The following is a 20986-nucleotide window of genomic DNA, read 5'->3' as shown; positions in this document are numbered from 1 at the left end:
CATGGTTACTGCGAGGCCATTAAGAAATTGCACTCCACAATACAGAAGGAGCGCCGAGGATTACTGTCACAAGGTGGTCGTGTTTTTTGCCACAATAATGCCTGACCTCACACGGCGATTGTGACCAAACAATTCACGCGAATTTCACTGGGACGCATTTGATCATCCTCCGTACAGCCTGGACCTCACTCCTAGTGACTTTCATCTCTTCTTACACCTAAAATCTAACCTTGGTGGTCAATACTTCAATTACACTGATGAGTTGAAAGAACATGTTATCACATGGTTGAATACACAGACAGCAACCTTCTACGAAGAAGACATACAAAAACTTGTGCACGCTGTGACAAGTGCCTACAAAATTTCGGAAGCTATGTAGAAAAGCAGTTGTAGATTTTTGTACAATAAATATTTTTTCTGTATCTGTACACGTTTGTTTTATATAACAAAATGGAACTTACTTGATGGACATAACTCGTAAATGCACAAAAGAAATGGTGATGCTCAACACTATAAAGTTACTAAGGACAAATAAATGAAAATAATCAATTTTTGAAAATATAATGTAATAGGATAGATAAAAATAGGCAGTGATAAGAAACACACATATAAAATGTATTAAAATTTCCAAGCTTTCAAAGCCAGTGGCTCCTTCTTTTGGCAGAATGTTTGAAGGGGAAGGCCAAGAGGTGAAGGAAAAGGACTGGTGAGGTTTAGGAAAAGGAGTTAGAGTTGAAAACAGTTGCCCAGAACCCCAAGTCAGGGGCGACTTACTGGATGAAACCAAACTCTGCCTCCTTTTCCTTCACCCCTCTTCCTTCCCCTTCAACCTTTTGCCACAAGAAGGAGCCACGGGCTCTGAAACTTGCAAACTTTGATATCTTTTATATGTTTGTTCTCCTGCTGCCACTTGGCGAGTTGACTTTTTTGAGGACAATAAATATTATTTTTATCATGACTATTATTATCACTTTTCCAAAAATTACAGATACATGGAATGAGTGGTGTCCACTACAGACACTCTTGTAGATGCTTGTTTCGTAAGATGGGGATCCTTACCACTGCCTCACAGTATATCTTTTTTTTGTTGACATTTGTCTGTAATAACCCTTCTATCTAAAAAGTTAACAGCCAATTTCATGACTATAACACAAGGACCAAAAACAGTCTGCACATTGAAAAGTCTCACTATGGTTCAAAAAGGAGCTTACTATTCCAGTACTAAGCTGTTTAATGCTCTCCCACCAAACATCTAATGCCTTAACAACAGATTGTCACCATTCAAACAAACTCTCAAGGAGTACCTGATAGAGAAATCTTTTTATACAATTGATGAATATGTGAAAGAAAATGTATATAATCACTAAACTTGCAAGTGTTGTATAAATAGTGTAATTAATTTTTATAAAATTTTTCTTTTTCAAATTCAGTCTTGATCACACCACGTATGCTACACGAACATGTCAACTGTTGACCAGTTGACATCACAGCAGCTGAGAAGAGTGCTCCACCTACCATCTTCGAAGGATGCCATGGGTCTGATGATGGTCATATGATATGACCGAAACTGGTCACCTATGTTCTTGTAGCATACCTGGTGTGATCAATACTGAATTTTAAACAGAAATTTTTTTAAAAAATCTTTTGATTGCTGCTCCAAAAATATTTATTAAAATTGTAATTAATTTTGTTTCGAATAGGCATATGAAAATTGTTTATTGGTATTTCTGTATTTCCCTTGGAATAGTGAACTTATCTTGATTCCTGTATATATTACTCATCCTGAACATGTGAAACAAATACTTTCTGTTAATTGAATGTGCTGTTGTTTAGTTGGCACCTTATTTACAGTTTATCTTTTTGTTACATATACATATATATATAAAAACAAAGATTCCAAGATGTACCAAGCGGGAAAGCGCCAGTAGACAGGCACAATAAATAAAACACACAAACACACACACAGAATTTCTAGCTTTCACTACCGACAGTTGCTTCTTCAGGAAAGAGGGAAGGAGAGGGAAAGATGAAAGGATGTGGGTTTTAAGGGAGAGGGTAAGGAGTCATTGCAATCCCGGGAGCGGAAAGACTTACCTTAGGGGGAAAAAAGGATAGGTATATACTCCCCCCCCCCCCCCCCCCCCCACACACACACACACATATCCATCCATACGTACACAGACACAAGCAGACATATTTAAAGGCAAAGAGTAAGGGCAGAGATGTAAGTCGAAGTGGCAGTGTGGAGGCAAAGATGTTGTTGAAAGACAGGTGAGGTATGAGTAGTGGCAACTTGAAATTAGCGGAGATTGAGGCCTGGTGGATAACGAGAAGAGAGGATATACTGAAGGGCAAGTTCCCATCTCCGGAGTTCGGATAGGTTGGTGTTGGTGGGAAGTATCCAGATAACTTGGACGGTGTAACACTGTGCCAAGATGTGCTGGCCGTGCACCAAGGCATGTTTAGCCACAGGGTGATCCTCATTACCAACAAACACTGTCTGCCTGTGTCCATTCATGCGAATGGACAGTTTGTTGCTGGTCATTCCCACATAGAAAGCGTCACAGTGTAGGCAGGTCAGTTGGTAAATCACGTGGGTGCTTTCACACGTGGCTCTGCCTTTGATCGTGTACACCTTCCGGGTTACAGGACTGGAGTAGGTGGTGGTGGGAGGGTGCATAGGACAGGTTTTACACCGGGGGCGGTTGCAAGGGTAGGAGCCAGAGGGTAGGGAAGGTGGTTTGGGGATTTCATAGGGATGAACCAAGAGGTTACGAAGGTTAGGTGGACGGCGGAAAGACACTCTTGGTGGAGTGGGGAGGATTTCATGAAGGATGGATCTCATTTCAGGGCAGGATTTAAGGAAGTCGTATCCCTGCTGGAGAGCCACATTCAGAGTCTGACCCAGTCCCGGAAAGTATCCTGTCACAAGTGAAGCACTTTTGTGGTTCTTCTGTGGGAGGTTCTGGGTTTGAGGGGATGAGGAAGTGGCTCTGGTTATTTGCTTCTGTACCAGGTCAGGAGGGTAGTTGCGGGATGTGAAAGCTGTTTTCAGGTTGTCAGTGTAATGGTTCAAGAATTCCGGACTGGAGCAGATTTGTTTGCCACGAAGACCTAGGCTGTAGGGAAGGGACCATTTGATGTGGAATGGGTGGCAGCTGTCATAATGGAGGTACTGTTGCTTGTTGGTGGGTTTGATGTGGACAGACGTGTGAAGCTGGCCATTGGACAGATGGAGGTCGAAATCAAGGAAAGTGGCATGGGTTTTGGAGTAGGACCAGGTGAATCTGATGGAACCAAAGGAGTTGAGGTTGGAGAGGAAATTCTGGAGTTCTTCTTCACTGTGAGTCCAGATCATGAAGATGTCATCAATAAATCTGTACCAAACTTTGGGTTGGGAGGCCTGGGTAACCAAGAAGGCTTCCTCTAAGTGACCCATGAATAGGTTGGCATACTACTTATCCTTAATATGTGAAAAACAATTTTCTGTTTATAGATTGTGCTGTTGTCTATTGATTTTATTTACATTCTATCTTTATTGTGTGTATTTATACAAGTTATGCTTGAACTCTGTACAATTTGACATGCTCCACATCCTTGCGATTCACTTGCTTCCAGGATCTACGGAACATGAAATAAATAAATAAATCAGGGGCAAGCTTTACAGAGATTCAACTCCTTCTTCACAGATAGGAAACAAAGACTAATTGTAATCTCAACTTCAAGCAATTACTTCTCAAACAGGAAAAAGAATACCCCAAGAAGTCCCACATGGTATGATTTTACATCCCTTTCTCTTCCTTTTTCACATAAATAACCTACCGCTTGCTATTGATGTCCTTTCTGTTTTATTTGCTGATGATACATCAATTCTCATTGAAAATGAGCCAACTGAAAGGACTAAAAAGAGTCAAAAATAATTTAGAAAATCTTGACTCTTGGATTCTATCAAAATGGATTGAAACTAAATCTAACTAAAACCAAAATTCTGCAATATGAAACTAAATCATTAGAATGGAGTAAAATTAAAATAACTTTCAATGATCGGGATATTACAGAAGCTCTTGACAGCCAGTCTTGTTCCATTTGGTTTTTATAACTAGCCCTATGCTTTGTTTCAGATCTGATGTGTAGTAGGTCCTGTTGCTTTAAAAGTTTCTTTACAGAGACTTTGTAACATCAATGGTCCCTCACATCACAAACTGTTTTACTAAGTCCACATCTATCAACAGCCTAGCCGCTTACTCCACTAAAGTTCTGCTACATTTCTTATACATGCTCATGCCCATAGCTGAAAGTTTTGAGAGCTCCTCCTTGGCCTGCAAGGTCTGAGACTTCAAAGAGGGTCGGATTATTGGTGTTTGGGAGCTCCAATGTTATGCTCATGATGAAGCCACTTAGGGATATGGTTGATTATGAGGAGAAAATGTCCAATTTGTACTCTGTGTGCATACTGGGGAGAGTTATTCCAGATGTGGAACTGTTCTTTCTGGATGTCATACAAGGTACAACTGCACACAACTGCAGGTGATGGCACATGTCAGTACTATGTGTGTTGCTTCAGATCAGAAGAGGTTTTCTCAGGTTTACTGCAGCTGTCTGAAGTGATAAAGACAGCTAGTCTTGCTTACAAGATGAAATTAAATCTCACCATCTGCAGCATCATTTACAGGACTGACTGCCAATATTCAGCAGAGTGCTGAATAGAGTGATCAAATGGGAGGTTCAGGCAGTTCCATGAGTGTCTAGGCTACAGATTCCTTGATTTGCATTACAGGATAAAGAGGAGTCTGGATTTCCTTAATAGTTTAAGTGTCCACTATACATAGGAGGTTACTACATAGGTAGCAATGGCTGTGTGAAACAGACTGGGCAGTGTTTCAGGTTTAAGAAAAGCAGGGGTACAGTCTCAAAGGGAGCAAGTCGAACACAAGATAAGGGTGAGCTTATAAAACATTTGTATTATGATTGTAAAATGTTGTACCTGTGTTGGAAAAGAACCAGAACTCCAAGTACTCATAGAAACCACTGAAGCAAAATTAGTTATATGTACTGAAGGCTTTCTGAAGCCAGAGATAAGTTGAGCCAAAGTTTTTACCAAAGAACTAATGGTATGCTGACACAATGTTAGTCCATTGTGAACTAAATTCAGTTCAAGGCAGTGTGATTGTTGCAGGTAATAGTAGTTTTACTTGTAGCAAAACTGGAGCTAGAGTAGATAGTCCCTGTGGGTTAGTATCATTAGAAGTTATATTCAAAAACTGGAATAAATTAATAATTGGTTCCTTTCCTGTCACCCCCCTGCCCCCTCAAATTCAGGTTGGTGGTATGAGGACGATAAGCATTTTGGGGCATATACTGTGTTCCAACATTATGAAACACTTCGAAGAAAACAATCTATTAACTACAACCAGCTTGGTTTCAGAATATATTGCACTTCTGAAACACAACTGACTCTTTATTTATATGAAGTAATGGATGCTACTGACAGGGTATCAAGTTGATTCCATATTTCTAGTTTTTCAGATGGCTTTTGGTGCCAGTCCTCGCCAGCAGCTTCTATTGTAGGTGCCTATGGCGCACTGTCTCAGCTCTGCAATTAGATTCATGATTTCCTGTCAGAAAGATCAGTCTGTAGTAACTGACAGGAAGTCATCTACTTTGGGATTTCCCATTAAAGTGTTACAGGAAAATCCAGGATGAAACAATGACAATATTAAGAAAAAAATAGATTGCTACTCATCATTTTGAGGAGATGTTGGGAGAAGCAATCTGTGGCTGATAGGGGTAGGGATTTGGTTGGTGCAGAGGGGGTGAGAAATAGCAGGGTATGGGTGGAGGATAGTAAAGTGCTGCTTGTAAGAGCATGCAAGGACATTGTGAGGATAGGGTTGGGCAGCTAGGTGCAGTCAGGAGTTTTACAGGAGGGGGGGGGGGGGGGGGGGGCAGAGGAGGGGAGAAAGACAGCTGGGTGGCTTGGTAGGATAGAGGGCTATATAGTGCTAGAGAGCGAGCAGGGAAGGGGATAGATGAGGTGGGAGTGGGAGGGCAAGACAGGGATTTGGGAAGGTTGAAGCCAGGGGGGTTATGGGAAAGTAGCATATATTGCAGCGAGAGTTCTCCCTGCACAATTCAAAAACGGGCATTGGGCCAGGTGTCTCTTGACCACAGTTTGTCTGTCAACATTCATGAGAACAGGCAGTTTGTTGGTTGTCATGTCCATATAGAAAATAGCACACTGGTTGCTGCTTAGTTTGTAGATCATGTGACTGCTTTCACAGGGAGTCTTGCCTTTGATGGGATAGGCGACGCTTGTGGTCGACTGGAGTAGGAGGTGGTGAGAGGATGTAAGGGACAGGTCTTGAATTTATGCCTGCTGCATAGGGAGGGGGTGGGTGCAGGTCTGGAGTAGGGATGGACAAGGACATTGCATAAGTTCAATGTGAGGCAGAATACCACTGAGGGAGGGGTGAGAAGCATAGAGGATATTCCCCATTTCAGGGCACAATGAGAGGTAGTCAAAACCTGGCAGAGGACATTATTCAGTTTTCCCTGTCCTGGGTCATGAGGGGAGTGCTCCTTTGTGACTGGATGGTGGAAATCTGGGAGATGGCAGGCGACGGGAGAGACAAGGCACAGGAGATCTGTTTCTGTACAAGGTTGTGAATGCCTCAATGAGGCCCTTGACATATTTAGAGAGGGACCCCTCATCACTAAAGATGCGATGGACACAGATGGCTAGGTTGTATGAAAGGGATTTATAGGTATGGAATGAGTGCTGGCTGTTGAAGTGGAGGTATTGCAGGTAGTTGGTAATTTGATATGTACAGATGTAGCCATCTTTGAGGTGGAGGTCTACCTCTTGCCTCATGGCTCATATCCCTGCAATAGACCTAGGTTCAAGACCTGTCCCATACATCCTCCCATCACAACCTCCTCCTCCTGTCTGGTCATAGGCATCACACATCCCGTCAAATGCAGTGCTAGCTGTTAAAGCAGTCCTATGATCTACAAACTAAGCTGCAACCACTTTCCTACTTTCTAAGCTGTCTGTATGCATGAATGGCCACTGACAAATTGTCACCAAACTATAGCCAAATCACCCATTTTCTGAACATGCTCCCTAACACCAAGCAGTTCACTTCAATGGCTGCATCACAACCTTTCCCATCTGGATCCTTCCTACCAACACTAACTTTTCTGAACTGTGTGTGTGGAACCTCCCCCTCCATTAAATCTTATGTTTCGATAATCCCCCTGGCCTCAACCTCTGCTAGTCCATAACCTTTGCCCACCTATCCACTTCCCCACCCCCAGTTCAGCACTACACAGTCTTCTATTCCATCAAGCACTCATTAGTCTTTTTCCCTCCCCCTACTTCTTTTCTGCCTCCCCCCCCCCCCCCCCCCCACCCACCCCAACACCTCAAACCTCATGAATGCACCTAGCAGCCATACCTTGTCCTCACCATTTTCCTGCATGCTCCCACAAGCACAGATGTCTCTCCCACCTCTACCCTGATATTCCTCTCTATTCCCCACCCCAGCCTCCCCCTTACCTCCATCACCAACAGATTGCTTCTGCCATCAGACACAGTGCTCGCCCATGTGTGTGTGTGTTTAGCAGCTTTCTGTTGTGCCTGTATGCAACTGTACATCTCTTCTGTGGTGTCATCTGAAGAGCAAGGTGCCGAAGCAAGGTTGATACCTTGCAATGTGACCACAAGAGAAGGTAGTCACTGCAAGTCACATCAACAAATGAGCTACACCCACATAGCCACACCCAAAAACATTTTGCTACACCACTGCAACCAGTCTTCTACTTAAGGCCAAGCACAGTACCACTTAGCTGTCTGTAATAATCGACTCAGATGACAGCAATGTCTTCTAGTAGGGCAGCTGTGTGATCAATGTATGAGGCAGAATTCTATGTGAGAGTTATTGTTAAATGCACTCAGAGACAATTGTCAATACCATGACAATTCTGTGGAAATGGATTGCACAAAGTTACGTAATTCTTCTTATAATACAATGCAATAATTCTTCTTACTAATATTTTATATGTTATAGTTTACATTCCACCTCCTCCAAGAGCAAATTAAAGAACCCGCTATTGTACTGACAAGTCTACTTTCATCCAGCACAACATCCTCTATATGAAGAGTCCCCCACGATCATCCACTGATAAAGTTGTGTTTTTTGTCGTCTACTTACATCATTAGAAGATCAAAACAAATTACAAAATGATTTAGCCAAGCTATCTGCATGGTACAAAGAGTGGTGTTCGAACTTGAACAATAAAAAGTGTTAGGTACTACAGATAAACAATGAAAAATTCTGTTAAATTTCAGTTACACAATCAATCACATGAACTTAAAGGCTGTCAGTTCAACTACACAGAGTATCCCAGAAGGAAAGGCCAATATTCTGTGATATGACAGGAACAATGATTCAAAGCAAAAATGTCTAGCAGAGATGAGCTCTAAAATATGTACCTCAAGAGCTATGAGCACTTGTTCAGCTGAAGAGATGTTTCTTAGTATCAAAGATGAACAAGTACTCATAGCTCTTAAGGCATGCATTTTAGAGCCCAAAGTTACTACACTTTATTGCTTCAAATGATCATTTCTATAATATCCTGAACACTGACCATTCCACCTGGGACACTGTGTATTCTTAGGGATTACAATTATGAACAACTTAAAGTGGAACCCTCACACAGAAAATACTGTGCAGAAGGTGTTACAAAGAGTGTGTAAAAAGACAATGCATTTACTACACTTGTGTTTCCTCTTCTGGAGTACTACTACGTGGTACAGGATCCTTACCTGATAGGATTAATGGAAGACATCAAAAGAAGAACAGCTCACGTTATATTATCACAAAATAGGGAAGGAAATATGAAAAGTGAGTCAGCTGGTGATAATGAACAGGTGTTTTTTGTTTTAGCGCAATCCTTTAAGAAGTTATTGTCACTAATGTTCTCCTCTGAATGTTGCAACATTTTGCAGCCCAAAACCATCGCATTCTTTCTCTGGCTGCTTGCCTTCTCTCCTACATCCAGTCCGTGTTCTGGTTTTGCTTATTATGGAAGCCCTTTAAATTATTGATCATGTAATCTGTATTCAAATGCTCTTTAGATCATTTCATACCTTCCTGAGCCCTTTACCAGAAACTCTGGGTCCATTCTGCAGTGCACTAAGAGTCTGCTTTGTTACTCAGGTCACATTCACATTAAACAGATGTATGTAGAACACTGGTCATAGTGGCCTTATTGACTCCACTAGCCTTTCATTATTCCCCACACAAATCTTCTCTTCCTTGTGGTCTGTGTGTCCAGGTATCATTTCAAGACCCATTATTTTCCAAAAAATCTTGCACTCAAACTTCCCAACTTCAATCAATCAAACCTTTCCTGTCAATCTGTGACATTCACTTGTTTACAGATATTTGGTTTTGATCACTGTGTTATAATGCCCAAGTTTAGCCTCTATTGAGATCTGTTTGTTTTGTTTTGTTTTAGGGCATGAAAAACAACTAGGTCACATGCACCATGTCAGAACAGTAGAACACAAAGAAAAAAAAGGAGTTAAAAACGACTACATGTCTAAATAGATGGATGGAAAGACAGCTAAAAACAGGAATTTGGAGATAGATCCAAAAAATACGCCATAGAGAAATGGAGGTCCTAAATGAAAGATTAAATGTCCTTCATTATATTGTTACAATGGGTAAGTCTAATTACATATATCTGTATAACTTCACTGGGCAACTGTATTGCACTTCATGTGACTGGATCTTCAAAGTAAAGCTCAGTTTTGCAAGCCCCATCCAAGCCTACCACAATACGGACTAAACGACTGACGGCAGTCGCTGTCGCCAGACATGGCGAGTAGGACATGATGACAATGGATAAAAAGTAAAATGTGCTTGATAGCCCGCACGAAGTTCTCTAAAACAGCTGATAACACAGACTGTAAACATAAATAAGAATGTAACTTGTTGAAAAAAGAAATGGCAGTCAATAAGGAAATGGCAAACTGTCAAAGGTTAAGGGCAATGAGCAGAAAATTGAGGCTAAAAAGACAGTGCCCAATATGCAACCTAACTGACATGAACTACTCATGGCGAGAAGGCCAAGAGGAAGTCATTCAAGCCACTGAGAGATGCTAAAGTGATATCACCTGCTGACAGATGACAACACAGAGGTCATCAGAGGGAATGGAACAACTAGCAGGCCAAGGTATGAGGACTGCATCCTTGGCAGCAGTGTCAGCGGTCTCGTTTCCCATCAGACCGACATGACCGGGAACTCACATAAACATCACATTGGCTTCATCAAGAGTGAGTAAGTGACACCTTTCCTGGACTCATTGTACCAGGGGATGGACAGTGTACAGCACACACAGGTTCTAAAGGGCACTGAGAAAGGAGCAGCAGATGACACCATTGAAAAGCCTATGTCTCCGGATGTATTGCATGGCCCGATACAGGGCAAAGAGCTTTGCTGTAAATACTGAGCAGTGTTCCGGAATCTGACAGCGAAAATCGTTGGTACCAATGATGAAGTAACACCCGACACCACAGTCAGCCTGACAGACATCAGTGTACACAAAGGTACTATCGCAAAGTGCTGTGTGAAGGTCATAAAACTTATGGCATTAGAGCGAGTCTGGAGCAATGTCCTTAGGAAGCGAATGAAGGCCAAGGTGAACAGGGCTGCAACATGAAACCAAGGTGGTGAAGGATTCACACTCATCGAGAAAGTGGCAGGTAGCTTGAAGTTAAGCTACCAGAGCAAGAACCGAAAGCGAACTCATGGAGGTAAAAGAGGAGATGGACACACCCTATACAAGTGATCAAACGAGTCATTGAAGAAGGAGGCATAGGATGTGTAGCCAGGCATGGCAGACAAACGGCATTCATGTCTGCTGAGGAGAAACTCATGGTGGTATGTCAGCAGTAGTTCAGCAGCTTCTGCTTCTGCATACAGACTCTAAGCCAGGCTAGTTTAAAAGGCACCAGTAGCCAAAGGGATGCCATGATGATGGATAGTATTGAGATGGTGTGAAAGGGACCGATGTGCAGATGCATAAACGAAACACCCATGTCTAATTTCAAACAGACAAGGGATTGTTACAAACGGAGGAGGGTGGTTCGATCCGCTCCCCGGGTAGTACAGCAGAGGCGATGTAGGACATTGAGCGACTGTGTACAGTGGGCTGCCAGGTAAGACACATAAGAGGAATACGAAAGTTATCTATTTAGCAAGAGTCCCAGGAATTTTGTAGTTTCAACAAATAGAAGAGCAACGGCACAAGATGTAAAGACGGTGGACGAAAATTGCACCACCAGAAATTCATGCAAATGGTTTTGTCAGTGGAAAAGTGAAAGGCATTGTTGATGCTCCATGAGTAAAGATGATCGAGACATCACTAAAGACGCTTCATAGAGAACTGCACTAGAACGGCGGAAAAACCCGGCAGGAGAAAGGCCATAATAGGATAAGTGGCAATAGCAAAGAGGACAATGCTCAAGACGGAACCCTGAGGCACACTGGTTTCCTGGATAAAGGTGTCCGACAAGGCATAACTCCCACATTTATTGAAAACTCATACTTTTAAAAATTCCTATGAAAACCAGTCTTTACTGAAGTGGTTATATATGTTGAATGTTTTTCCTTAATAGTTTCACAATGACTGATATTTGTAAGTTCTATATGTTGATGACATATGCACTTGTAGTTAGTAGTTACCGTTGAATTCAGGGTCTTGTTGTTTGCTATACAAGTGACTTTTGAGGCAGAGAGGTAAATTCTTAATACTGTTGTTGTTGTGGTCTTCAGTCCTGAGACTGGTTTGATGCAGCTCTTGATGCTACTCTATCCTGTGCAAGCTTCTTCATCCCCAGTACTTACTGCAACCTACATCCTTCTGAATCTGCTTAGTTTATTCATCTCTTGGTCTCCCTAAATGATTTTTACCCTCCACGCTGCCCTCCAATACTAAATTGGTGATGCCTCGATGTCTCAGAACATGTCCTACCAACTGATCCCTTCTTCTAGTCAAGTTGTGCCATAAGCTCTTCTTTTCCCCAATTCTATTCAATACCTCCTCATTAATTATGTGATCTACCAATCTAATCTTCAGCATTCTTCTGTAGCACCACATTGCAAAAGCTTCTATTCTCTTCTTGTCCAAACTATTTATCGTCCGTGTTTCACTTCCATACATGGCTACACTCCATACAAATACTTTCAGAAACGACTTCCTGACACTTAAATCTATACTCGATGTTAGCAAATTTCTCTTCTTCAGAAACACTTTCCTTGCCATTGCCAGTCTACATTTTATATTCTCTCTACTTCGACCATCGTCAGTTATTTTGCTCCTCAAATAGCAAAAATCCTTTATTACTTTAAGTGTCTCATTTCCTAATCTAATTTCCTCAGCATCACCAGACTAATTCGACTACATTCCATTATCCTTATTTTGCTTTTGTTGATGTTCATCTTATACCCTCCTTTCAAGACACTATCCATTCCGTTCAACTGCTCTTCCAAGTCCTTTGCTGTCTCTGACAGAATTACAATGTCATCGGCAAACCTCAAAGTTTTTATTTCTTCTCCATGGATTTTAATTTTTCTTTTGTTTCCTTTACTGCTTGCTCAGTATACAAATTTAATAACATCGGGGAGAGGCTACAACTGTCTTACTCCCTTCCCAACCATGGCATCCTTTTCATGCCTCTTGACTCTTATAACTGCCATCTGGTTTCTGTACAAATTGTAAATAGCCTTTCGATCCCTGTATTTTACCCCTGCCACCTTTAGAATTTGAAAGAGAGTATTCCAGTCAACATTGTCAAAAGCTTTCCCTATGTCTACAAATGCTAGAAACATAGGTTTGCCTTTCCTTAATCTTTCTCCTAAGATAAGCCGTAAGGCCAGTATTGCCTCACATGTTCCAACATTTCTAAGGAGATCAGCTTCTACCAGTTTTTCCATTCGTTTATAAAGAATTCGTGTTAGTATTTTGCAACAGTGACTTATTAAACTGATAGTGCGGTAATTTTCACATCTGTCAACACCTGCTTTCTTTGGGATTGGAATTTTTTTGTTCTTCTTGAAGTCTGAGGGTATTTCGCCTGTCTCATACATCTTGCTCACCAGATGGTAGAGTCTTGTCAGGACAGGCTCTCCCAAGGCCGTCAGTAGTTCTAATGGAATGTTGTCTACTCCCGGGGCCTTGTTTCGACTTGGGTCTTTCAGTGCTCTGTCAAACTCTTTACGCAGCATCATAGCTCCCATTTCATCTTCTTCTACCTTCTCTTCCATTTCCATAATATTGTTCTCAAGAACTTCGTCCTTGTATAGTAACCCTCTATTTACTCCTTCCACCTTTCTGCTTTCCCTTCTTTGCTTAGGACTGGGTTTCCATCTGAGCACTTGATATTCATAAAAGTGATTCTCTTTTCTCCAAAGGTCTCTTTAATTTTCCTGTAGGCAGTATCTATCTTACCCCTAGTGAGATAAGCCTCTACATCCTTACATTTGTCCTCTAGCCATCCCTGCTTAGCCATTTTACACTTCCTGACGATCTCATTTTTGAGATGTTTGTAATCCTTTTTGCCTGCTTCATTTACTGCATTTTTCTTAATACTAGTTATGTATTAAATGAATGATATAACTTGCCTGTTTTGAGGCATTTATATACAACTTCTAGGTATATAATGTTTTCCAGTATAGTAATCACAATCAAACTGACCTCTGTAAAATATAGAGTTGAATATTATAGTTGTGGTGTTTAGTCTGAAGACTGCTTTGATACAGCTCTCCACATTAGTCTATCTTTTGGAAAAGTCTCTGCATTTGTGCATAACTATTGCAACATAGATAACCTTGAACCTGCTTACTGTAGTCAAGCCTTGGTCTGCACCTACAATTTTTATCACATGCGCTTCCTCCCATTACCAAATTAAACGTTCCATCAGGATGTGTCATATCACCATATCCTTTCTTTTCTGTAGTTGCGCTAAAAAGCTCATTTCCCCTTCATTCAGTTCTATGCCTCTTCATCAGTTACTCCATAAACACACGATCTTTGACATTCGTCTATAGTGCCATACTTTGAAAGCTGGGTGACTTCAAAAATTGTGTTGTGACCCATTGTAACATACTGGTCAATGGTCATTGGTAAAAATAAACTTTATGAGTGAAAAGAGTATGAGAACAACGTTTTATTTTCATTATTTTTACTAGATAACTGCCTCAGATTGACTCTCTATTGTAACTCCTATTTATGTCAACAAGCCCACACCGACTGAATCTTACAAAGTTTGTGATGTTAACTTTCAGATTCCTTAATCCATCCTGCAAACAGTAATACATTTATTGCTACAAAAATATGTTCTTTTTCTGAATGATTTGCAGGATACATTTAGCCAGTACAGAAGAACTAAAGGAAGGGAGATATAGCTCACCTAGTGAAACAAAATATCAGTTACCTTACCTGCGAGACAAAGTGACAAGGCTTTGTCGGTGTTTTGAATGTCGTTTAGTTTTGCCCAGGCGCATATTTATGGCATGGAAGTGATTCTGAATTGCTAAACCCAATTCAGGACATTCATCTTCATCTACCTAAAATTAAGCAGTCACAGTTAATTTAGTGTGAGTAATACATTTATATTTCACTGTATCCACTAACTTTGGCGTAACATACCAGTAGGTAGAATCAATACTTCATCTTAAAAAAAAAGAATTAAAAAACTACAAAATAATAGATGAGACAAATTTATTCTCCACTTCTGCCCAACAACATGACAGGGGTTGGGAGAAAAACTGTATTATGAGGCAAACCACCACACAATCTTTCAGTAAATTATGGAAGCAATAAAGGTTGTACGTACCGACTGTTGAGGAGCTCAGTCATCAAGAGGTACATAAACCAGGCTGAAAACACACTGAAGAACATTTTGTGAAGGCTTGGCAACATTTTTGGTCTTGTTTATGTACATACTGGCCACTCAATGCCTTTACAGTGAGTTGCTACTTTCACTGCTTCCATTATTACATTCCATTGTAGACAATCTATTACCTCCATGAATGCTCTGTGAATTGATATAACTTTCTGATTTGAAATTCCACTCATCAGATCATATATTATATCTTTTCTTATGCTTCAGTCCCTGATTTATCTTCATACTTCGAAGTTTCTTTTGATAACAGAGTACTACCTGATTTAAAGATAATTTTCAAAACACTGTAAATACAGTTTCTCCATTCCTCTAATACATTTTTAAACCTATGTGTGAAATATTTGGTATTGCAGTCACCTACATGAAATAATCGTATTCTCAGTGAGATACATATAGGTATATCTAGTGATTCTGTACACAAATGGAAGAGTTATTTCTCATTGCTGCCAAAAATATACTTTACAGTCGCATCAAAACTTGGTAAAGGGAGGTAGATGCTCAAAAAATTATGTTTTTGGAATAGGAGAGGAATAAAACAATCCCAAATCAACCCAACTCTGAGAGCTTGAAATTGTGACCAGTGGAATGAAAATTTACCAACATTTTAGATGACATTAATGTAACATATACACATTTTAAGAACTATCTGTAGGACTTCTGTGTGCACACGCACACGCACACGCCCGCGCAAACACAAGCGCGCGCGCACACACGCACACACACACACACACACACACACACACACACACACACACACACACAAACTTACAAAACATTCTTGCTTATATTTTATCTTTCAAACTGAGTGTATAACTCACCACTATTTTGGCATCTTTAAACATGGTGTATCCATCGCAGCCAGAATAAAGGTAAGACTTTGTTGCAAGGCGATAATGCTGATCTGGAATCAGGTACTCATCTCCAATGCGCACCAGCTGAGGATCTACTCTCTGCCCCACTGCTTTGGATGGGTCAAAAGCGAAGCTCAGACCAGCTACTTGAGGAAATCTTCCTTCTAGTTTTGGATAGTTTGAAACACCATTCTCCAGTGCTCTGAGTATATCATTCCCTAAAAAGAAAATAAATTTTGTGTCTAACTTCCAAATATGATGAGGTAATTATTAAAATATGCCACCTTGCTAAAATCATATACTGACAATGTTCTCAACTTATCCCCACTGACCACTATAAGAATAGCATAAACATGGGTTCCATTTGTGAAGCAGGACTGACTATTGCATCTGTAGAAGCAGCTGCCAAACATGGATGAAAATGAATAACATCACTATCTTCATGGATTACAAGCAACATATGAGCATTCAGCAAGACAGATGTTTCTAGTAACATCGCACCAGTTGCTGATTTCACTGTTTAGTTGGAAAAAGTTGCCTGCATCATAAGACTGCCTCCAGAGATATTAAACAGAGTACAATATAAAATTATGTGAAAGATGCACCAACTGTTACCTCTTCATATCCTTAAGCACAGCTGGTATTCAGAGAATAGACATTTTTAGAGTATTCATTTAATGTAATTTTATTGTATCAACATTAGAAATGGAAAACAAAGGAAAATAGTTACAAAAAGTTCCCTCCATACACGTGATGATAGCAATCATCATGTGATACAATACAAGAGTGTGTGGAGTATTGAACTGGTATTACAAATAGGCATATCTGAAAGATATGCCCAGATACCTACAGCATCAGGGAACAGATTTTCAACAAAATATTCTTGTTACCAAAGTATACAGTTTGTCAGTGATCATTAGTCTTACTATGAAATGAACTATGGTAGAGGTTCAGACAGATTTTTATATTCATGGGTGTAGCCACAGACATCCATAATAACAATACCAATACTTCATGATTTACATCAGACAACACATGCAACAATTTCATCTGTGTGTGGAGCAGTTTCTCATTTCATGTACCACCTGTCAATGAGCTGTTACCAAGTCATTTGGGTTGGCTAGCCTCAACACAATGCCCTTCACATCAGCTCCAGGTGAGTAGAGAAGTCTAGTATTGAGTGAAATAATGATGTCATAAAAACTTTAATGAGTATGTCAGTGAAAGAAGCGTAAATAAAAAGAATGCTAAACCTTATTTGCTTAATCCGTGACAATGCTTTATTAACAAGACTTTTGCAGTACATAGAGAAGTGGCAAGTAATTTTTAAATTAACCCTCTTTCTGCAACTTTGAATATTAGTTTAATACTGATTAAGTGGAAATAATGTTAAGCAATTGTATTGAAGCATGGTCCTGTCAACTAAGAAATGTGGCTTGCACTAGAATAAACAGTCAAATATAATATAAGTGTATTAACATTAAAGAAAAACTATAAAATTATGATCAATAAAGCTTTGTATTTCAGCTTTTTAGCTCATGCATGTGGTAGTAACTATTTCATCAGAAAAAGCACTAATTGTGAACTAAATCTGGCACAATTTTAAAACATACCCCCCCCCTCCCCCTCCCTTTTCCCTGTAGCTACGCAATTTTTCTGATCGTGGCTAACCAATACTCCATTGTCATAAATAACATTGTGAATCTGCATTGTTGTCCTCATTCACAACTACCTTCCCAACATGAACAAGAAATGCAGTCTAACTTCTGTTGAAAGTAATAATATAAATGCTTAATCTAAACAAGGCATCACACTGAGAATCCAACTGTAGGTCAGTGTGTGATAAACGCTTTTTAAATTTGAGCTGCGCATTTTTATACCTTTCACTATATATTTCCCATTTCATTTAACACAGAAAACATTGCGGCTGCAGTTTTTGGTGTAATTTGTGAGTGTATCTGTTATAACAGTGTTCTTTTAAGCTAAATAATAACAGTTTGAAGAGAACTACCTTATTCTACCATTACCATGCATAAGAGTAATTTCAGCTTTTATGGCAATCGATATGAAAACCAAGGTTTCAGAGGATTTAATATTTACTTGGAGATGAAAACATTAGCCACGACAGGAAAAGATGGAGGACAGTATCACACCAGTTGAATGGCAGCTTAGGAGGGGAAAAGACTTTGCACCTGCATTTTAATGGTCTTCTCAACCCATCATTTGACTGGACTGATAATCATTCTAAATTTTTTTATGCCACATTCAAACATTCTGCCTAACTGTAGACTGCTCAGAATTTACTGGTTACTTTAATGGATTATAGTGATTATCTCGTATGTAATGAAGGTGCATGTGTGACTCAAATTAATATGAAAATCATATGAAGATCCTCCAGCCTTATGGAGAATTGCTAATATCTTACGATCAACTCATTTCACACATTTTGGATGTATGTAATAATGAAAACAGATGATTTATGGTGTAAAGAAAACAGTCAGCTCAAAATTAGGATGTGATAATGTGGACAGGGAAGAGAGAGAATAAGGTTTGGACAACACAGCCATCTCCCCACACTAAGTTATCACCAAAAGTCATATCTAACATGGTAAATGAACATGAGTGCTCATGCTTGTCGGTTTACCTCTTTAACAGCAGACAACTGTTTAAGGGATTAGACACTTTAACTACAGGGCAATTCAAAAAGTAACAGCAAGCTATCAGTATTAAATGTAATTAACACATCAGGCATTTGAAACTCCCAGGAAGTGAAGCTGCATGCTCTGAGGAAGTTCTGGCATATTCGAAAATATGGCTCAACATGCTGAATTGGAAAGGCGTTGAAACAAAATGGCTGCATCCCTAGCTGTGTGCACCCTAGAAGAACAGCAAACAGTGATATGATTTTGGTGATCAGAAGACGTAAAACCTCAACAAATCCATAGGATGATGGAAAGAAAGGTATAGAGATAGCTGAATTAGTGAGAGAAGAGTGTATGTGTGGGTACACACCTTTAAAAGTGGATGTACTTCAGGCACAGATCAGCAATGCTCTGGTCATCCCAGCACAGCTGTTACCGACATGAATGTGGAACTTGCTGACACCGTGATTTGTAAGAACCAATGTATTTCTGTACAAAGTTTACCCGGGGAACTAAGTATGCGTAACATTAGTATTAGTGAGGTTCTCATGTACCATTTTTTGTGTGCACGATGTGTGCCTAAGGCGCTCACTGGTTAACACAAGATTATGTATGCTCAGACGGCCACATAATTTCTAGCACGATGTAACACTAAAGGATACAACTTTCTGCCACATATTGTCACAGGATATGAAACCTGGGTGCAGCACTTTTAGTGCCTCGAGAATTTCTGTGTAAGTTCCAGAGACACTCAGCTTTCCACTGTCTCGAACACCCGATATTTTAAGTAAGAGGGTGAGAGAGCGGAGACGCTTTTACTTCGCCACAGGTTTTTGTGTGTACAGGATGGACGTGTATCAGGAAAATACTACAATAGTGACGGTCGATCGGCGTGGACAAGCATTTGCTGCGTGCACCATAGAAGCTTTATGTCCAGTACAAGGAGCAAGCACGCACTATTCTTTGATGTTGTAACGACTGTATTGTTGTGAACAAATGAATTATGTATTAAACTAAAGACATTTACATTTGACTTTCTGGTGTTGGACTTGCGAGAAGCAAGAACCGGTTTTATAGGGGTTATTACACTAAACATATTGTAATTGTATCTGTTAATATCTAATGGTCCAAGATGGGGTTGTCTCACGAGTGTTGAACGCTTGTGTGAAACTTGTTTTATTGTGGAGATGAAAATGTAACAGAGTTGAATAAAAGTATCCTGAGATTACAGAATCATTTCAAGAGCAGAAAAAAAGTCTATTTTGAAATTCCTTTAACCAGCTATAGTCTTCGGAGAAGAATAATTTGTGAAGTTCGACGCAGCCGTCTGACCGGAGAAGAAGATCGGCTGCACACAATATGTGACTCAACTGTGAGAGACATGTGAGTCTTGCACCCCAGTACCACACTGACTCCTGTCATCCCCTAAGTGACAGGACCCAAAGAAAGCGGTAATTTAAAGACAGAAATGGTAAGAAGATATTAGGTGCTGCCATAGCACCAAGCCTAACAACATACAAGAACAGTTTCCAGTAATCGTATTGAGTCCAGTAAGCAAATCAAAGATAGCTGTGATTGCAATGCTGTAAAAGACGTGAGAAAGTAATAGCAGAGAAAACTGGAGAAAGACCTCGACTTTTAGACTAAGAAGATTGGGTGTGGAGAGTAAGCAATCTTCACACATGTACATCGTGCCAACACAGTAACCAGCCACTGATGCCGACTGCACCAGCTGCTGCTCACCGGTGCTGACTCTGCATCCGCTCGCTGACGACGACGCTGAAACCAACGTCTGACGCCGCTGGCGGCAGTGCTGATCCACAGGCACTGATTACACATCTGCTCACCAACGCAGCTAGAACTCTACGCCGGGTGATCGAAAACCAATAATTATTTAGTAGAAGTTGAGGGGATTGAGGGGATGGAGGAATGATAAATTATTATTATTATAGTTATTGTAGTCAGTGGTGAATTTTCTTTAGATGATTACTGGGTCTATGATTAATAAAAATATGGATCAGGAACAACTAGCAGAACCAGTCACAGCAATTAGAGTGACCAGAGAAATGCCAGACTTGTCTGAATTAGTGAATTTAATTAAAGCCCAGAATGAATATCTAAGGAGAGAAATAGTACAGTCTAGATTAGATGCTAAGTTAGATGACCAGAGTCAAATTCTCAAAGTGCTTTGTTGAGAGATGATCTGAATGCTCAAAATGCTTCAGTGAGAGATGAACTGAGTGCAAATTTAAGACTTAAATTAGATTCAGTGAATACCCAATTAAATAGTAAATTAGATGCTCAGAGAGAAAATTTTAAGTAATCAAAGTGAACCCTGAATAGTCAAGCAGCAAATATAGTTTTATTAAAGTCTGAATTTGACTCTTTACATAAGAGATAGAATATCTTAAGTTAGATTTTAGAGTAAATTTAGTAGTTCTTTGAATACCCATGTTAATCAACTATTTATTGAATTTAACCAGAAACAGGATGAGCAATTTCAAGATTTAACTACAAA

General features: G+C 40.1%; 1 protein-coding gene across 3 annotated transcripts in view; it reads right to left on the bottom strand.

Annotated features, from left to right (window-relative positions):
• LOC126278552 (mannosylglucosyl-3-phosphoglycerate phosphatase) overlaps positions 1–20986 on the bottom strand; it is a 207180-nt gene that overhangs the window by 33447 nt on the left and 152747 nt on the right. For all 3 annotated transcript variants that reach the window (XM_049978739.1, XM_049978740.1, XM_049978741.1), the window contains 2 exons: positions 15794–16044; positions 14510–14637 (listed from right to left, as the gene is read on the bottom strand). In XM_049978739.1, the coding sequence (XP_049834696.1) occupies positions 14510–14637; positions 15794–16044 (379 nt within the window). The remainder of the gene's footprint in view (positions 1–14509; positions 14638–15793; positions 16045–20986) is intronic.

This window comes from Schistocerca gregaria, chromosome 6 (assembly GCF_023897955.1).
Source record: "Schistocerca gregaria isolate iqSchGreg1 chromosome 6, iqSchGreg1.2, whole genome shotgun sequence".
NCBI lineage: Eukaryota > Metazoa > Arthropoda > Insecta > Orthoptera > Acrididae > Schistocerca > Schistocerca gregaria.
The sequence above is the reverse complement of the archived record's forward strand: the minus strand, read 5'-3'. Positions and strand labels throughout refer to the sequence as shown.